Source organism: Aotus nancymaae, unplaced genomic scaffold, assembly GCF_030222135.1.
Source record: "Aotus nancymaae isolate 86718 unplaced genomic scaffold, 86718_ANA_hifiasm-v0.15.2.pri h1tg000002l, whole genome shotgun sequence".
Classification (NCBI taxonomy): Eukaryota; Metazoa; Chordata; class Mammalia; order Primates; family Aotidae; genus Aotus; species Aotus nancymaae.
The window spans coordinates 14782624-14799997 of NW_026988413.1; the positions used below are offsets into that span (position 1 = coordinate 14782624).

General features: G+C 43.6%; 1 protein-coding gene across 21 annotated transcripts in view; it reads left to right on the plus strand.

Annotated features, from left to right (window-relative positions):
* KEL (Kell metallo-endopeptidase (Kell blood group)) overlaps positions 1 to 17374 on the plus strand; it is a 299932-nt gene that overhangs the window by 263577 nt on the left and 18981 nt on the right. For 18 of the 21 annotated variants that reach the window (XM_064372680.1, XM_064372658.1, XM_064372693.1 and 15 more), the window contains 6 exons: positions 9600 to 9957; positions 10288 to 10365; positions 10669 to 10810; positions 11060 to 11236; positions 13657 to 13781; positions 14263 to 14409. In XM_064372680.1, the coding sequence (XP_064228750.1) occupies positions 9955 to 9957; positions 10288 to 10365; positions 10669 to 10810; positions 11060 to 11236; positions 13657 to 13781; positions 14263 to 14409 (672 nt within the window). In that variant the 5' untranslated portion in view covers positions 9600 to 9954. Of the gene's footprint in view, positions 1 to 9599; positions 9958 to 10287; positions 10366 to 10668; positions 10811 to 11039; positions 11237 to 13656; positions 13782 to 14262; positions 14410 to 17374 lie in introns of those variants that run through there. The other 3 variants (XM_064372673.1, XM_064372671.1, XM_021665273.2) reach the window with 3 other exon arrangements.

Here is a 17374-nt window from a genome sequence, read left to right on the forward strand (position 1 = left end):
TGTATAAGATATATGTGTATCATATATGTATCACATATATATATATACATATATATATATATATATATTTTTTTTTTTTTTGAGACAGTCTTGCTCTGTCTCCCAGGCTGGAGTGTGGTGGCATGATCTCAGCTCACTGCAACCTCTGCCACCCGGATTCAGGTGATTCTCCTACCTCAGCCTCCCGAGCAGCTGGAATTATAGGCACCTGCCACCACACCTGGCTAATTTTGTATTTTTAGTAGAGATGGGGTTTCGCTATGTTGGCCAGGCTGATCTTGAACTCCTGACCTCAAGTTACCCACCCACCCTGGCCTCCCAAAGTGCTGGGATTACAGGTATGAGCCCCACACCTGGCCCTTGCTCTAATAAATTTAGTGGTTGCTTTAGTATTACATTACATGTATTTTTAGTAGAATGGGGCTTCTTCATATTGGTCAGGCTCGTCTCAAACTCCTAACCTCAGGTGATCCGCCCACCTCGGCCTCCCAAAGTGTGGGATCACAGGCATGAGGCACCGTGCCCAGCAGTTTCTCTCATGTTTATAATGTAATGGTCTTTCTCTACATTGCTATCAGATACATTATAATTTTCACTTCAATCATCAAACACAATTTCAAAGTCTCCACAAAAAGGAAGGTCGATTGTATTTACCAATATACTGGCTTATTATGGTTTATTTTCTGATGTTCCAAGTTTTCTTCTTTTTTTTTTTTTCTTGAGACGGATGCTCTAGTTGCCCAGGCTGGAGTGCAATGGCATGATGTTGGTTCACTGCAATCTCTGCCTCCCGAGTTCACTGCCTCAGCCTCCTAAGTAGCTGGGATTACAGCCACGGGCCATCATGCCCAACTAATTTTTGTATTTTTAGTAGAGATGGGGTTTCACCATGTTGGCCAGGCTGGTCTCGACCTCCTGACCTCAGATGATCTGCCCATCTCAGCCTCCCAGAGTGCAGGGATTACAGGCGTGAGCCACCATGCCGGGACCCAAGTTTCCTTCTTTCTTTTGTAATTTCCTTTCTGTTTAGAGAACTTTCTTCAGTCATTCATTTAGGGTGGTGATAACTTCTCTTAGTTTTGCTAATGATAACTTCTCTTAGTTTTCCTTCATCTGAGATGTCTTGATTTCCTTTTTATTCCTGAAGTTTATTTTTTCGAAGTATAGGATTCTGGGCTGGCAGTCCTCTTTTTTCAGCACTTGGAAAACATTATGTCACTTCCTTTTGGCCTCCATGGTTTCTGATGAGAAATCCACTGTCCTTTGAATAATTTTTCCAATACAGACGTTATTTCTTTCTTGGTGCTTTTAATATCTTTCTGTGTGTCTAGTTTTCCAAAGTTTAACTATGATGCGTCTCAGTGTGGATTTTTTTGGGTTGATCTTGTTTGGGATTTGCTTAGCTTCTTGAATCTGTAGGTGTATGTCTCTTGCCAAATTTGGGAAGTTTTCAGTTATCGTTTCTTTGAGTACATTTTTAGCCCTGCTTTTTCTGATGAAAGTACGTTAGATCTTTTTTTTTTTAAATGGAGTCTCGCTGTGTCGCTAGGCTGGAGTGCAGTGGCGTAATCTCGGCTCTCTGCAACCTCCGCTTCTGGGGGTTCAAGCGATACCCCTACCTCAGCCTCCCAAAATGCTGGGATTACAGGTGTGAGCCACTGCGCCTGGTCTAGATCTTTTATTATAGTCTCACACATCTCTGAGGCTCTTTTCAAATTTTTCCCAGTCCATTTACTCTTTGTCGTTCAGGTTCGGTAATTTATTGTATCTTCTAGTACATTGCTTTTTTCCCATCTGTTCCCTGTTGAGTCCATCCACTGAGTTTTAAATTTGGGTTATTTATTTATTTATTTTGGAGTTCTAATTTTGCATTTTGAGTTCCAGAATTTCTGTTTGGTTCTTCCTTACATCCTCTGTTTTTTTGCATAAATTTTCTTTTTTTTCCGAAACTTTCTTTTTTTTTCCATTTGTGTCAGCTCATTTAACCAATTGTATTATGATTGCTTTAAAATCATTATCAAATAACTCTAATATTTCTATCATCTTTATGCTTATATATATATAGAGAGAGAGAGAGAGAGAGAGAGATGGAGATGATGGAGATTCTCTCTTGTCACACAGGCTGGAGTGCAATGGTGCGATCTTGGCTCACTGTAACCTCCACCTCCCGGGTTCAAGTGATTCTCCTGCCTCAGTCTCCTGAGTAGCTGGGATTACAGGCACCCGCCATTATGCCCAGCCAATTTTCTTATTTTTAGTAGTTTTGCCCAGGCTGGTCACGAACTCGTGACCTCAGGTGATCCACCTGCTTTTGGCCTCCCAAAGTGCTGGGATTACAGGTGTGAGCCACCACAACCAGCCTCTATGCTAATATCTATTGATTATCTCTTTTTTCCTTTCAGTTTCATATCTCCAGGGTTGTTGGTATAATTAGTGATTTTCATAGAAACCCAGGCATCTTTGTATTCTATTATGAGAACCTAGATCTTATTTAAACCTTCTATTTTAGCTGGCTTTTTCAGGCACATCTCCAGCAGAGTGGTTGCAGTCGGGAGCACCATCTTGGTGAAAGAGAAATTCGAGTTCCTCAATTGACCTCTGTTGACAACCCAGAGGACTCTTCATTAATGTTGGGCAAGGTTAGGGGTTCCAGCCCCCGTTTGGTGTCTATTGATACCATTCTGTGTAAAGGGGTAGGACTTTCTGTCTGGAGGGGTAGGAGTGATTCCTCCCCACATGGCCTCCAAGATATTATGGCTGGGGAGTGGTTTGCTCTTCTTACTACTGATTGATGCTGAAAGTCTTGACTGTCCCTCCACCAGCACCTCTAACAGGAGGGGATGGGGGCCTCTTTATTGCCCGTTGGGGATGAAATTTCTGGCTTCCTACCTGGGCTTCTCTGTTACCGTGTGTGTGTGTGTGTGTGTGTGTGTGTGTGTGTGGTGGGAGGTTGTTTGCATGTCTCACTATGCGTTTCAAAGGTGGAAATCTAGGCTTTCCCGTCAGTCTTTGCTGGCATGGATGGGAGAGGAGCCACCATTTTTTCTGTAGTAGTTGGCTTGAGTAGAGTGACTATGACATGTTTTCTGTCTTGGTAGGCTGCCGTCTTCCTGCTTCTTTGGCTGGAGAGAGCAGGCTTCCCTTGGGGATGGTATTGTCTGCATCTATTTCAGTTCCGGGTTTCTGCATTCTTCAGCTCCATGACTGGGATATATGAGGCTAAAAGAAAACCCAGGCCATCTCATTCTGCAAGTCACAAAGTCACTGCCTTCATAGCTCACTGCAGCCTTGAACTCTTGTGCTCAAGTAATCCTCCCACCTCAGTCTCAGCCTTCTGAGTGGCTAGGATTAAATTTTTTTAATTTTTTATGGAGATGAGATCTCATTATGTTGCCCAGGCTATACAAATGATATATATATATTTTGAGGCTGAGTTTTGCTCTTATTGCCCAGGCTAGAGTGCAATTGTGCAATCTCAACTCACCACAACCTCTGTCTCCTGGATTCAAGCAATTCTCCTGCCTCATCCTCCCAAGTAGCTGGGATTACAGGCATGCACCACCACACCCAGCTAATTTTGTATTTTTAGTAGAGATAGGGTCTCTCCATGTTGGTCAGGCTCGTCTTGAACTCCTGACCTCAGGTGGTCTGCCCATCTCGGCCTCCCAAAGTGCTGAGATTACAGGCATGATCCACCGTGGCCCAGACTGCAAATGACATTTTTAAAAAGAAAAACCATAGGCTATGCTTGCTTATTAATACAGACTATACTCTTGAAATACATATTCACAGAATTCAAGTGATGCCTGATCCATTCATCTGGGGATACACATGTTGTCATATGAACATCAATAACCCGAATTTCCTGTTCTTGCCTCTCCCAAAAATTTCACTTCAAGTGTTTTTGGAATTCCCTGAGGGGTAGATTTTCACAGGAAATAAATCATCCAGTCAGCTGTGGTTACTATGCAGCATCCACTGTGTTCTTTTTCTTTTTCTTTTATTTCTCTGAGTTAATGTCTGTTATCTACAGAGGTATATGAAGGAGGCTTATCTTTGTTACTGCTGTTGCAGACTATCATAAGAATAGCAATGTCTATTTCAAAGATGCTGTTTCCAGATAATAAAAACATCTAATTTTCAAGATACTGAGGAGTTCTGCATAAAAGAAGCGTTTTCTGCTCAGCTTTGAACCACCCTTGGGCTGTGAAGCAGTACTGCGTGTTCCCAGTGCCTTTACGCATGAATCAAATACTCCTACAGATACTCTGTGCCAGTCATTTGTCTATTTGCAGGTCAGCTTCCTGGCTTCCTCTGTTATGCTCTATATCACAAGGAACTATGTTTCCCAAGGCTCTTTCCTTTCTGACTTCTGCAAAGATTCAGCCAAGGGGAAAAGGGTGGAACTAGAGAAGAAACCAGGATGTTTCTTCTTTTCTCTCTCTGCTTCAAGGAGTACCTCCAAGGGCAGGAATATGTCCACAAATAGTTCTGTCTTCTAAGATCTCAGCTTGCTGAGAAGGTCCAGAATGGTTCATCTTCTGTAGGTGATACAACTCCTAGGCTCTGGTAACACCCTTCTCCTCTTGGTTCCTCTAAACTAAAGATTTGTAGTAGTTTTTTTCTGTTGATAATTTTAGGGCTGCCTCATTTTCCCTCCCCCACCCATTTAACTTCTCAATTATTCTATCACTTATGTATCTAGTTAGATGTATTAAGTTTTCTCTGAAATACCTAGAGCTGTTTCTGTTTTCTTGGGAGGGTTCCAACTGTTTTAGACTTCTAAAAGTGGCCAGGTACAGGGGCTCATTCCTGTAATCTCAGCACTTTGGGAAGCTGAGGTAGGTGGATCATTTGAGCCCAGGAGTTCAAGATCAGCCTGGGCAACATAGTGGGAGCTGGTCTCTACAAAGTAAACAAAAACTTAGCCTGGTGTGGTGGTGTGTACCTGTAGTCTCAGCTACTTGATGGGGCTGAGGTGGAAGGATCGTTTGAGCCCGGGAGATCAAGGATGCAGTGAGCTGTGATCATGCCACTGCACTGCAGCCTCAGTGACAGAGTGAGACCCCGTCTCAAAACAAAGGGGACAATTTAAGGTTGTACAGCCAGGAGGTTGAGGCTGCAGTAAGCCAAAATTGCACCACTGCACTCCAGCCTGGGTGACAGAACAAGACCCTGTGTATAAGAAAAAAAAGAAAGAAAGAAAAGAAAAAAGAATACAATAACACAAGTTGAACAACTTCAGCAAGAATATTGAGGCCTCTGAGTAAACCAACACGAAGTATAGGAACAACACATTAGTACGAGATCAACTTCCTCTTTCCACATCGTACTAGTTGTTAGGTACGGGCTGTGTGGCTGAACCCTGTAGAAAACCATGCACATTTTAGTTTATGTAATTGTCAGTCCTTAAAGTTGTGCAGTTTATAACACGGTCATCTGTATCTAACAACACTGAGTAGGTAGACATTGTCAAACTTCATTTATCTTAGGTATTAATATTTATCTATTAGTAGTATTAAAGTTAATCTTAAGTAACAGAAAGAAAGAACAGTAGCCTAAAGAAAACAATTATTTTCTTACATGTAAAAGTTTGTAGAGATGCAATCCAGAGCCAATATAGTCACTTTTCTCCACAACGTCCATAGCGCCCAGATGCTGGGTTCCTTCCAGCTCAAGAGCTCAACAGTTCCCACAAGTGCCAACCTCATTCTTGTCAAGCTTAGCTTCCTAGAAGGAAACATCTTCCTTCTAGGCAGCAGAATAGAGGAAGGGCCAAACAAAACAAAACAGCAGCAACAACAAATCACGCCAAGGCAATGGAAAAATACCAAGTGTCTCCTAAGGAAGAGTCCTGGTAGCTACTCTGACCCTCTGCTTACATATCCTTGGCCAGCACTTTCAGGACTGGGTAGTGGATTTAGATAGTTCCTTCTTTCATCTATGGTAATCTTTAACAGGGAGAGAATCAGTTACCATACATCGATACTAATGCTCTGACCTTAAACTTAAGAGACTTTAGAAGACTCAGGATGTTAAAGGCCCCTCGAAAGAAATAGATACCAAATCAGAAACCTAGAAACATAGATTTTTCAGCACTGGATTTTATCGAGATGAAAAAACAGGTAAAAATTACCCAGCTAGTTTAAAACTAATGTAGTACTGAAAAGCAAGTTTTTCAACTCCTGGTTCAGTGATCTCTTCATGATAGGTTGCTTCACAGGAAAACTGTCTTCCTCCTGTGGCATATTAAACATGACTGCAAACTATTTGCAAATCCTCCCCTCAAGTGGTGGAGTTTATTTTAATCTCAGCTGGCCTTGGGACTTGCATTGAAAAATAGAATATGACAGAAGTGATACTGTAGAGCTTCCAAGCCTAAGTCTCCAGAGCCTTGCAGCATTTACTCTTGCTCTCTTAGAATGCGGCTGCCATGGGAACTAGCCCAAGCTAGCCTGCTAGAGGACCCCATGGAGGAGATCTGAGGCACCTTGGCCAACAGCCTAAGTCCACCATGAACCATGTGAGTGAGACCATGCTGGACTAGGTAGCCCTGAACTGGCCTGCTATGTGAAAACAAACACAAATGAGCGCAGAGGATACTTCAGCTGTTCCTAATTTGCCAATCCATAGAAAGGAGAGAATAATTTTTTTAAGGCACCAAATAGAGTTGTTTATTATGGAGCAATAAGTAACTGGTATGTTTCCTAACCCCTTAATCATATTTCTTGTGTTCTTTAAGGGATCCACAGAGGGAGACCACACAGCTTGTCCTAATCTTTCATTTCTCATTGTTCCAAGTGAGACATTTAAACTTAAGAATAAATGCTTGTTTCTCTAACTATTGAGTTTTGGGTGGTTTATTACAAACAATTATTATGGTAGTATTTGACTAAGACCTTGGTTTTAGCAAGAGCTTATGTAAATTTTCTTGAGGAAACATACATTGAATTGACACAACTTTAATTTAGAGTCTCTGTGTTCAGAGTACTGCCTTCAACACCTGTTGGACTGGGAAGAAAAAAAGTGGTGGCATGTAGAAAGTACCAAAAACAGGCTGGCACAATGGCTCACACCTGCAATCCCAGCACTTTGGGAGGCCCAGGTGGGTGGATCACGATGTCAGGAGTTCAAGACCAGCCTGGCCAATATGGTGAAACCCCGTCTTTACTAAAAATGGTTCTTATTTCCCTCACAAAACTTCTGTGAGGACTGAAGGACAACATAGAAGCAAAACATTCAGCACGTTCCTAGCACAAAGGAGGTGCTCAGTAAAAAGTGGTTGTTCTTTTTATTCTTACCAGCATTTTATTTTGATACTATTATGACATCAACCAAAAGCTCCTGGAATTAGAATAGACAGACAGGAGAATTAAGGCAAGCAGGAGGCAGTGTCCACAAAGATAAATGTGGTCCATGTGCCCCAGCTGTTAACACACCTCTTCTCGGTGCTTAGATCTGAGTGGAGGCTGCTGCACTCCCATGACCAGGTATGGCTGCGCGGGTGATGACTCACCATGGAGTAGGACTTGGGTGATAAGAGGAAGCCATGCTCCTGAGACAGCTCCCAGGACGGAGGTTGCTTTGCCTTCAGGAGGCAGCTGAGTAGGGATTGGTGAACCCGGTAGCTATTCTGCCTCATCCCTGTGGGTGGCTCAGCTTCTCTGACAGGGAGAGAATCTGAGTCTAGGCTGTGGCAGCTGTCCATAGGGTAATGTCACATAGCACACTCTTTGTTCAACTTTCTCTTATCTAATCTAAGCGGTCTACATTATCATTTTCCTAAGGAAACATCAGCTCAGGGGATTTGATTGGAAGAAAAGGTGTGAGGAAGGGAATATGTGTGAAGGAACTAAAAGCCCATGGGTAGAGTGTTGGACTTTCTGGGGAAGTGAAGTTTGCAAAGGAGGCACCATCAGGATGTACCCACACAGACCAAACACCCCTAGAATCCTGAGTCATCGTTTTCCCCTCACGCTGATTCCTACTCCCACCCTTAACCAAAATTCCATTGTTTCTATCGCTGGCATCACTATTCCCCTAGTCATGCAGAAATGCAGTGTGGAGCTCCTCTGTGGCTGTATGATAGACCCCTCCTCCACTCAATCCATTACCATGGCTTTATTCTATACAATTTTTCTTTCTACGCACTTCTCTCCCGTCTGCCATACCCCTGGGCTGGGCCCTACCTTCATCATTCCTCCAACACCAAGCTAAGCACTCTGTTTCTTGTCTTTTATCCAATCAGTCCAGATCCCGAATACCACACCAGTGTTTCTTAGATATTATCGTGTCTTGTCACACCTTTCCTCAAAAGCCTTATTTTCCCCAATGCTTTCTTTTCTAACGTATGAAGTTCTGACTTTTCTTTATGACTTTCATGACACCCCAACCGTCTGGCCCCAGGGGGCAGAATGGCTTTACTCCACTTCTCCACACTCACCCTCATCCGGCAAGTACACCATGGCCCTAGCACAGTGCTCTTGGAATCTGGAAATGTCGCCAGGGAATCATTTGCAAGACTATCCTAATAAATTACATTTTTTTTCCTGGGATGGGGAAACAAGGGACAGAGGCAAAACACCTTCCCCAGAAATGTACTTGCCTCACTGAGACCACAGGTAAGGGCTTAACAGGATGTGAGGAAGAGCATTTCCGGCTTGGAATGCAGTTCATTTTTATTAACATTTAGAAAGCATCTTGAGTGGGCAGGAATGAAAACCAGACACTGTACCTGCCATGACAGAGTTTCAATCGATAAAGAGATGAAGACGCAAGCTACCAGTGTAACACAAAGCAGAATCAAAGAAAGAAGGGCTCAGTAAAGCCTTGTTTTGTTTTGTAGAAAGCATGAGACCCTATGAGGTAGGCAGAGGCAAGTATTACCTTCATTTTCCAGAGGACAAAACTTGCTTACCTGCCTCAGAGTTTAAGTGGCTTGTTTATTGTCACAGAGCTAATAATTAGCAGATTAGGGTCTCCTAGCTGGGTGATCTTCTAATGCATGACTCTGCCAGCAGCCAGCAGAGCTATGAAACACTGAGGGAAACAATTAAGCATGCTTGGGAACATTGTGAATGGGCATGGAGCTGGGAGGCCTCCTGGGAAAGGTGGCATTTGACCTGGGAATTGATGAATCCCAGAGAAACCAATCAGACAGGTGTGAAAACAAAATTGAAATGGGGACTGGGCCTGAAAATTCCCAGGCAAACAAAACCAAGGACCTTAAATATTGCCGTATTCTTGCTAAAACTACAAACAGAAGCGAAACTTCACTTGGGTCATTTCTGATAAATGCTTATGATAGATAGAAGTAAAACTTAACCCCAGCCAATGATAAGGAGCTAACTAACGTATGATTATGTGACTAAGAACTTTCCAAAAAGTTACCTAAAAAAAGGCAATTACACAACTGCAAAGCAATCAAATAATGTTTTATTTTGCTTCTGTAACTTCCCAGTAAATGCATGCCTCTGACATTTTGTCGTTGCAGCACTAAACCTTTGTCGGTCTGGTGCTCCCCAATTCATGAATTGCTTCTTACGCAAATAAACTCTTTAAAATTTTACCATGCCTCATTATTTTTTTTTAATATACAGAAGAAAAGAGAGAAGGAAGAATATTTTAGAAATAAAGAAACTTCATGGGCAAAGTCACAGTGCAAGACAAGAGGAGGAGACCAAGAGCAAGATTGCTTGGGGAGTGAAGACTCCCTCCATCTGCTCCTCTGAGAAGCTGAGATAAAGGGGGAGGAGAAGCCTGGGTGCCCTCCACTGATAAGCAGGCTCCACCCAGAGGCCAGTCCGGTGTGTCTGGGGACAGGGGAAAGAGCAGCAGAAGTGCCCCTTCTCTGGGGCGGGGGCAGAAGGGGTACCGTTTCCTGGAACCCCAGTTCTCCGAATCAGCACCTAGAGTGGAACCAGGCAGGATTCTGTGGCCACAGAGGACAGACAGATGGTAAGTCCCCTTTTAGAGTCAGAGGCCTAGGGTAAGGGGTGAGGGTGGCTGTATGCAAATGTCCTGTCCCCACTGGAGGGGCGGGACTGTGAGGCTTACAGAGTAGAAAGGGGGAAAGAGAGGGAGGTCATGGGAGAGGGAGTGAGAAATGGCACATCCAATGGACAGGTTCATTCTGAAGCCCATCTGGGAATACAGTCCCGATATAAAAATATGTGTGTGGGGGCAGGGAGGGCAGAGGGGGTATCAAAATGGCCTGATAAAAGTCTCTTTAATGCACTGCTTCCTGAATCAGCTTCTCTCTCCTCCTTCTCCCTCCACTCACTTCAGGAGTGGGGGGACCAAAGTGAGGAAGAGCCCAGGGAACCCAACCAGGCAGATGGAATGGGGACTCTCTGGAGCCAGGAAGTAAGTGGCCTCCTCTCCTGGGGCTGGAATACACTGATGTTGTCACTCTAGGCTCTAAATTCACACAAACACCCATTCCATAATGGTCTGCTTCATCCTCACCCAAACAGTTGACATTTCTTGTTTTCTCATCTCCCAGGAATTAAAGTAGGACTGGCTTTAGAAAGAATTGGGAGAATTATTTCTGTATAAAGGGACTGTGGCACTAACAGATTCATTCTCTCTCCCCTCCTCTCCTCTTCTTCCCATCCCTCTCTCTCAATCCTCTACCTTGTATCTTTCACCTCTTGGTTCCTCCCATAGATCTCTCCAGAAGAGAGGCTGCCCATGGAAGGGAGCAGGCCATGGGCAGTGGCCAGGCGGGTGCTGACAGCTCTCCTGCTTTTGGGCCTGCTCCTTTGTTCTTCTGTGCTTTTGTTCTACATCTTCCGGAACTGTGGCCCTAGTAAGCAAGCTCCCAGACCCCCTAACCTAGTCAGCCCTCCCCCAACCCTGGGGCCCGGTCCCTGCTCATGGGGCTTCTGCTCACCTTGACCCTTGGGGTCCCCATGGTTCTTCTTCCTCCCTGCATCCTAACCATTTCCTTTTCACCAGCTCCTGCCTTAGTTGCTCACCTGATGTTCTTTGCCTAGCCCCTTGGGGGAGCCCTAGTCTCTTTCCCTCTTCTTTCCCAGCTCTGAGCTTTTTCCCACAGGCCCCTGTGAGACATCTGTGTGTTTGGACCTCCGGGATCATTATCTGGCCTCTGGGAACACCAGTGTGGCCCCCTGCACTGACTTCTTCAGCTTTGCCTGTGGAAGGGCCAAAGGGACCAATAATTCTTTTCAGGAGCTTGCCAAAAGGAACAAAAACCTACTTCGGAGAATACTGGGTGAGCGAAGCAGGGTAGAAGATACTCTGTGCAAGTAGGTGACTCTGAGCCTAGAACCAGCATGACTGCCCCGAACCCTGTGTAGTTGTGGAGCAACTGGTTTTTACTATTCCAGGTGGGATAATAGGGATGGGTGATTGGAGATGATGGGGGAATAAATGAGGTAGGATAGTGGGAGCTGTCTGAGTTTGCTCCTCTCTCACTGTTTCCTGTCGCCTTAGGTACCCTTCTTCCATTTCTCTTGGTCCCTCTCTGCATTTTGTCTTCATCTAATTTCCATCTTCTTTCCTTCTCCATACATCCATAATTACTCCATTTTCTCCAGCTTGTCCCTTTCAGCAAGCTCCATCTTTGTTGCTTCCTCCAAATGTTCAACTTCTATCCTATGCATAGTGTCTTCCTCCACTGGCATCTTCTCTGCACCTCCTGCATTTTAATTCTTTTCTCCGTCACTCTTGTTCTCTAACCTCCGAAACCGCTAGTCTCCCAATGCCTCCTTGTCAGTATTACCCTCTCCCTCTCACCATGCCGCAGCTCCCCTCTCTCACAATGATCTCTTGCTTCTCCATTATAACATGGAACAAGTGGGATCATAGAGATGGATGATTGGAGATGAGGGATGATGGTAGAACAAAAGAGGTAGGACAGTGGGGTGACAAGTGAGAGAGCACTTCATCACTGTGCGGAAGAGAAAAAATGGGTAAGCACAAGGGATATGCTGGAGGAAGAGGAGAGCTGAGTTAATTGGCAGTGGAGGTAAAGTTCCTGCAGATGGAGGCTGTAGAGGAAAACTGCCAGGACTGAGAGGAAAACCAGAGGAGGAACCGAAGCTGTGCAGGAGGTTGGAAGTGGGTCTCAGGGAGTTGGTGGATGGTGGTGAGGGTTTGGGAATAAGAACATATAAGATAGGCATGCATTTCCAGTGCAAGGGAACCTAAAGAATGTGTTGACACTGTCAATTGGAATCTGGGAAAAATAAATGCATCCCTCTGCCCTCCGTTTTTGATGGGGAAAGAGTGGGAGGTGGACTCTGTTTGGGTAGATGGATACTTTCAGGGAAGGCACAGAGATAACAAGAAAAAACATGCTTAGGATAAATTCTATTGCCTACAATGGGATGAACAGATATGAGGGGGACTGAGGATGGAAAGAGTGTTAGGTATTAGAGGATGGATGATTCAGAGAGACTTGCATTTGATTATTGTAATGGGTATGTTTGTTTCCTGGGATCAGTGGATGAGGAGTGTGGACTAGGGGAGTCCTCCCCTGTTTCTTCTCTTTGCTAAACCTTTCCTTATGAGTTTTCTTCTCTCCAGTTCCTTAAAGTTTTCTAGTTCCCTGAATTTCTCTAATTTCTTCAATCATTTCTTTCCTGCCTTTCATTTCTCTCTTTTCTCCTTTGCTCATAGCCCACTTATTGCTTTCTCCTTTCTTCCACATCTTTTCCTTCTTGTTTTTGCTGCCCCACATTTCTTTTATTTTCCATAGCGCCTTCTTCTCCACATTCCCTCTCCCTGCTTTCATCTTTTCATCGAGTTAATCCATTCCAAACTGGGCAGTCCTCTCATCTTTCTTATTTTCCTCATCTCTATGCCTCCCCCTCCTTCCATATTCTGGGTGAGTCTTTCTTTCCTGTAAATTCCCTGTCTCCCACCCTCCCTGTCTGCCTCTATACCAGTTGCCACCCCCTTTATTCTCCTGTGGACGAAAAGAGTCAAACTCTGTAAAATATTTGAAAAGATTTATTCTGATCCAAATATGAGTGACCATGGCCTGTGATACAGCCTTCCGGAGATGCTGAGAACATGTGCCCAAGGTGGTCGGGGCACAGCTTGGTTTATTATTATACGTTTTAGAGAGGCATGAAACATCAATCAAATACATTTTAGAAATACATTTGTTTGGTCCAGAAATGTGGAACAACTCTAAGGGGCGGGGGTGGCTTCCAGACTGTAGGTGAACTTAAACATTTCCTGTTTGACAATTGGTTAGGTTTGTCTAAAGATCTGAGATAGACAGAAAGGGAATGTTGAGGTTAAGATAAAGATTGTGGAGAGTGGCTGCCCTTAGAGACAACTGGTGACAAATGTTTCCTCTTCAGATTTTAGTTAATCGAAAGATCTAGCTATGTTAATAGAGATTCTTTACAGATGCACGTTTTCCCCTACAAAGAACAGCTTTGCAGGGCCATTTCAAAATATGGCCAAGAAACATGGTTTGGGGTAAAATATTTTGATTTTCTTCTTTGTCTCTTAATGTTATGCCAGAATCAGGTTGGAAAGTAGATCATGTTACATAGGGTTAAATAAAGTCATGTTACATAGGATTTGTAGGGCATGACTCCCCAGATCCCTTATATAGGAATTTGGGCAAGAAAAAAATATCAGAGTTTAGTCCTCACTCCCATGCTTCCTTTCTAGAGGCCCAGAATTCCTGGCATCCAGGCTCTGGGGAGGAGAAAGCCTTCCAGTTCTACAACTCCTGCATGGATACACGTGCCATTGAAGCTGCGGGGGCTGGTCCCCTCAGACAAGTTATTGAGGAGGTGAGAAAAGTTGGAATATTAACTTTTCTGGATACATCACATATGGGACCAATGCATGCTTGGGGCTGCCATTTTTTTTTTCTAGAGGGTGGGTCTTCTTCCTAAGGCTCCCCAAGTTCTAGGAGGGAGATGGAGATGAAAATGGTTCTGTCAGCCAGGCGCGATGGCTCACACCTGTAATCCTAGCACTTTGGGAGGCCAAGGTGGGTGGATGACCTGAGGTCAGGAGTTCAAGACCAGCCTGGCCATCATGGTGAAACCCCATCTTAAAAAAAAGAAAAAGAAAAGAAAATGGTCATGCCCTGTGAAAGTATCAGGACCTTGGAAGAAGTCAGAGAAACAAGGATAGATGTGGCACCCTAGAGGAATCAAAGGGGCCAGACCAGAGGTCAGGCGGTAGCAGCTGCATAAGAGAAGATCAAGACAATGAGGGATGGGCCCCACAGATTCTTCTGCTCAGCCCCTTCTCTCTCCTTTAAAGCTTGGAGGCTGGCGCATCTCTGGTAACTGGACTTCCTTAAACTTTAACCGAACGTTGAGACTTCTGATGAGTCAGTATGGCCATTTCCCTTTCTTCAGAGCCTACCTGGGACCTCATCCTGCCTTTCCACACACACCAGTCATCCAGGTGAGGGATGCACTGGTGAAGACACTGTAGGACCTGACCTGCCTCCATCTCTAGCCAATCATCCCTCAGAGCAAGGTTGCAGGTTGGGGAGATAAGACATGTGTGATATAGGAAACAACCCTACCTTAGGACAAATTATTGATACGAAAGTCAGGGACATTAGCTGGGGGTGGGAGATGGAGCCGCAGTGCTGGAAGGACAGAAGTAGGCCTGGTCTTTCTTACTTAATCTGGATTAATCTCAGAGCCCCTTAACTAGTTCTCCTATCTCTAGGATTGCCCTCATTTTATTTACTCTTTATTTTTACCAGAGGGAACTTTTCTGAACCAAGGGCTAACTGACTACGCTACTGTCTGTGTTTAAGTGCTTGTCAGTGACCCAGTGGCTTGCCAGGTCATCAGAATCTCGTCCCTAATCTTTAGTAAAGCTTTGCAAGCACCTTGTGATCTGACCCCTACACACTTTTCCAGCTTATCTCCTGTACATTCCTTCTCTCTTTTACCCCCCAGCCAGGCTGACTCACTGCTAGTTCCAGGAATATTCCTCAGTTCTTTACACATGCTGCTCCCTGTGCCTGCAACCATCCCCCACACTCAACCTGGAAAACTTACATGTTTTTCAAATGTTGGCTTTATTATCTCTTCCAGGAAGTCTTCACCAACACTCTAGTTATGAGTTAGGTGAAGCCCATCTCTCCCTCCTCTCATTTCCTCATGCTCTCAGCATGTATCATTCTGTGTTGACGATTATGAGCTTCCTCAGAACAGGATCATGTTTTATTCACCTTTGTTCCTCGGGACTTAGCACAGGGCCAGGCAGCTAGAGGCTTTTGCCAGGTATTTGTTGAATGAGTAACTAAAGAAAAACATTGAATCTATCACTGTTGTCATTAAACAATGTAATGCTATCTTATATTTGAACCCTACTGTCAAAAGAGCTACAAAATTATCAGAGGATAAATACAAAGAAGACTCGGTTATCATTATGAGGTATTCTAAAATTTAGTTCTAAACAATGTGCTCAGGAGTTTAACTGATGTGGCCTTTGGGGACTGGTTAACTGGTTAAGGAGAGGCTCAGAGAGGAGAGAATGAGAGAAGGTGAGCTAAGCCAGCCTTGAAGCATGATTAATCCACACAGGAGGAGGTGAAGCTAAGAGACATTGGAAATCCTGAGCTATGGGAAGAACCTGGAATGCTGTGATTCCTCTGTGGAGTCAATGAGGAGGCTGGTCTATTTAATTGAGGATTTGGGAGGAAGGGTGGGGTGTAGTAGGAGGTAAAAGTGAAGCTGAAGACATAAGGTTGAGTCTGATTCTTTCTAAGAAGATAGGCAGAGGTGATAACATTTGACATAATGATTTTTAAAAAAGGTACTGAGGACATCCAACTGTTATGACAATTGTGCATGGAGCGAATATTTTGATGGTTGTGCATAAAGTCAGCAGTTTTGAAGGTCAATCTGGGGGTGTTGAGGAAACTAAATGAGCATTTTTGAGACCCTGAGGTAGTGGAAGAAATGGAAAGGAAGAGCCAGGCACAAGGATTTAGGACACTTTACCCTAGTGATGATAGTCCATGGTGTTCATAGAGGATTTGGTGACTGATTAGATATAAATAAAGAAAGTAGGGGATTACACTATGATCCCACAGTTTTGATTTAGTGTTAATGGGAGGAAGATGGTTATCATCAATGTGAGTCTGGATAGTGTCTTGGGTTAAAAGCAGGTAGGAAGAATGGACTACAGAAGGAGAAGAACTCCAAAGACAGAGGCCAGAAGGGAGCCAGAGAAGAGTGAGTACAGTTGGAGAGATGGGAGCTAGACCAGTATGGTGGGCTACAAAGAAAGAAAAAAGGAGCTTCAGGAAGGAGGGGTCAGCTCAGAGAACAAGGAATGAGAAGATACCTTTGGAAACCTAGTGATACTTTCAAAACAGTTACGGAAGTGGGCATAGACTGTACAGAACTTAGGAGGAAGGTAAGAGAGTGGAAACAATGGACATAGATGCCTTTTTATTCTTTGAACTTCGGACATACAATGTAGCTAGAGTCAAGTGAAAGATTTTTTCAAGATGGAGGAAAAGTATATGGGCCAAGATAAGAGTGGGACATTGAAATTGGAGAAGAAAAGGAAGCATAGAAGCAAAGATCTTCAGAATAGAATCAAGGGCTCATCAAGGCCAGACTAAGGTGAGATATACAGGGTGCTTGCCTGGGGTGCTAATTTAAAAAGGGCCACAAAACTCAGTATCATGATAAATAGTATTTTAATAAATATTCCTAAAAAATCAAAATCAATGCAATAATCTGTGATGAACCAAATATCAAATTTTTCTTCATTATGAATTTATTTTGAAAAAGAAATTATGCTTTTTTCCCCCCAAAATGGGACAAAATTCTATGTGAATATTTTTAAAAATACTAATGATTTTTTTTCTTAAAATGAATCAAAAATACATTGAGGACTTTTCCTGAACACATCATGATTCTTTTTGAAATTGACTAAAAGTACATTGTGTATTTTTTTCTAGGAAAAAAGTCCATGATAAGCAAAGTTTTGAGATTTTATTTATCACACAATTTTGGTAGTAATTTTGATTTAAAAAAATTTTAAATATTTATCTGAATTACTGAATTTTTTGAAAGAGTTTATTTGTGCAAAGAATGATTCATGAATTGGACAGCATCCTGAAGCAGTAGGGGTTCAGAGAGCTCCACCCAACAATGTAGGCAGGCAGCATGTACAGAAACAGGAAGTGACACCCAGAAACAGCTTGATGGTTACAGCTGTTGCCTTTAATGGGCATGGTCTCATCACTTGACAGCCTGTGGCTGGCTGAAGCTCAGCTGCTATGGCTGGCTGAGATGGAGCTACCTATTAGAAGAATATACTCCTAAGTTAGGTTGCAGTTTGATTACCGAGTTTTTTGGTACCTCTTAGATTTTGTACCTGGGACAGGTTCCAC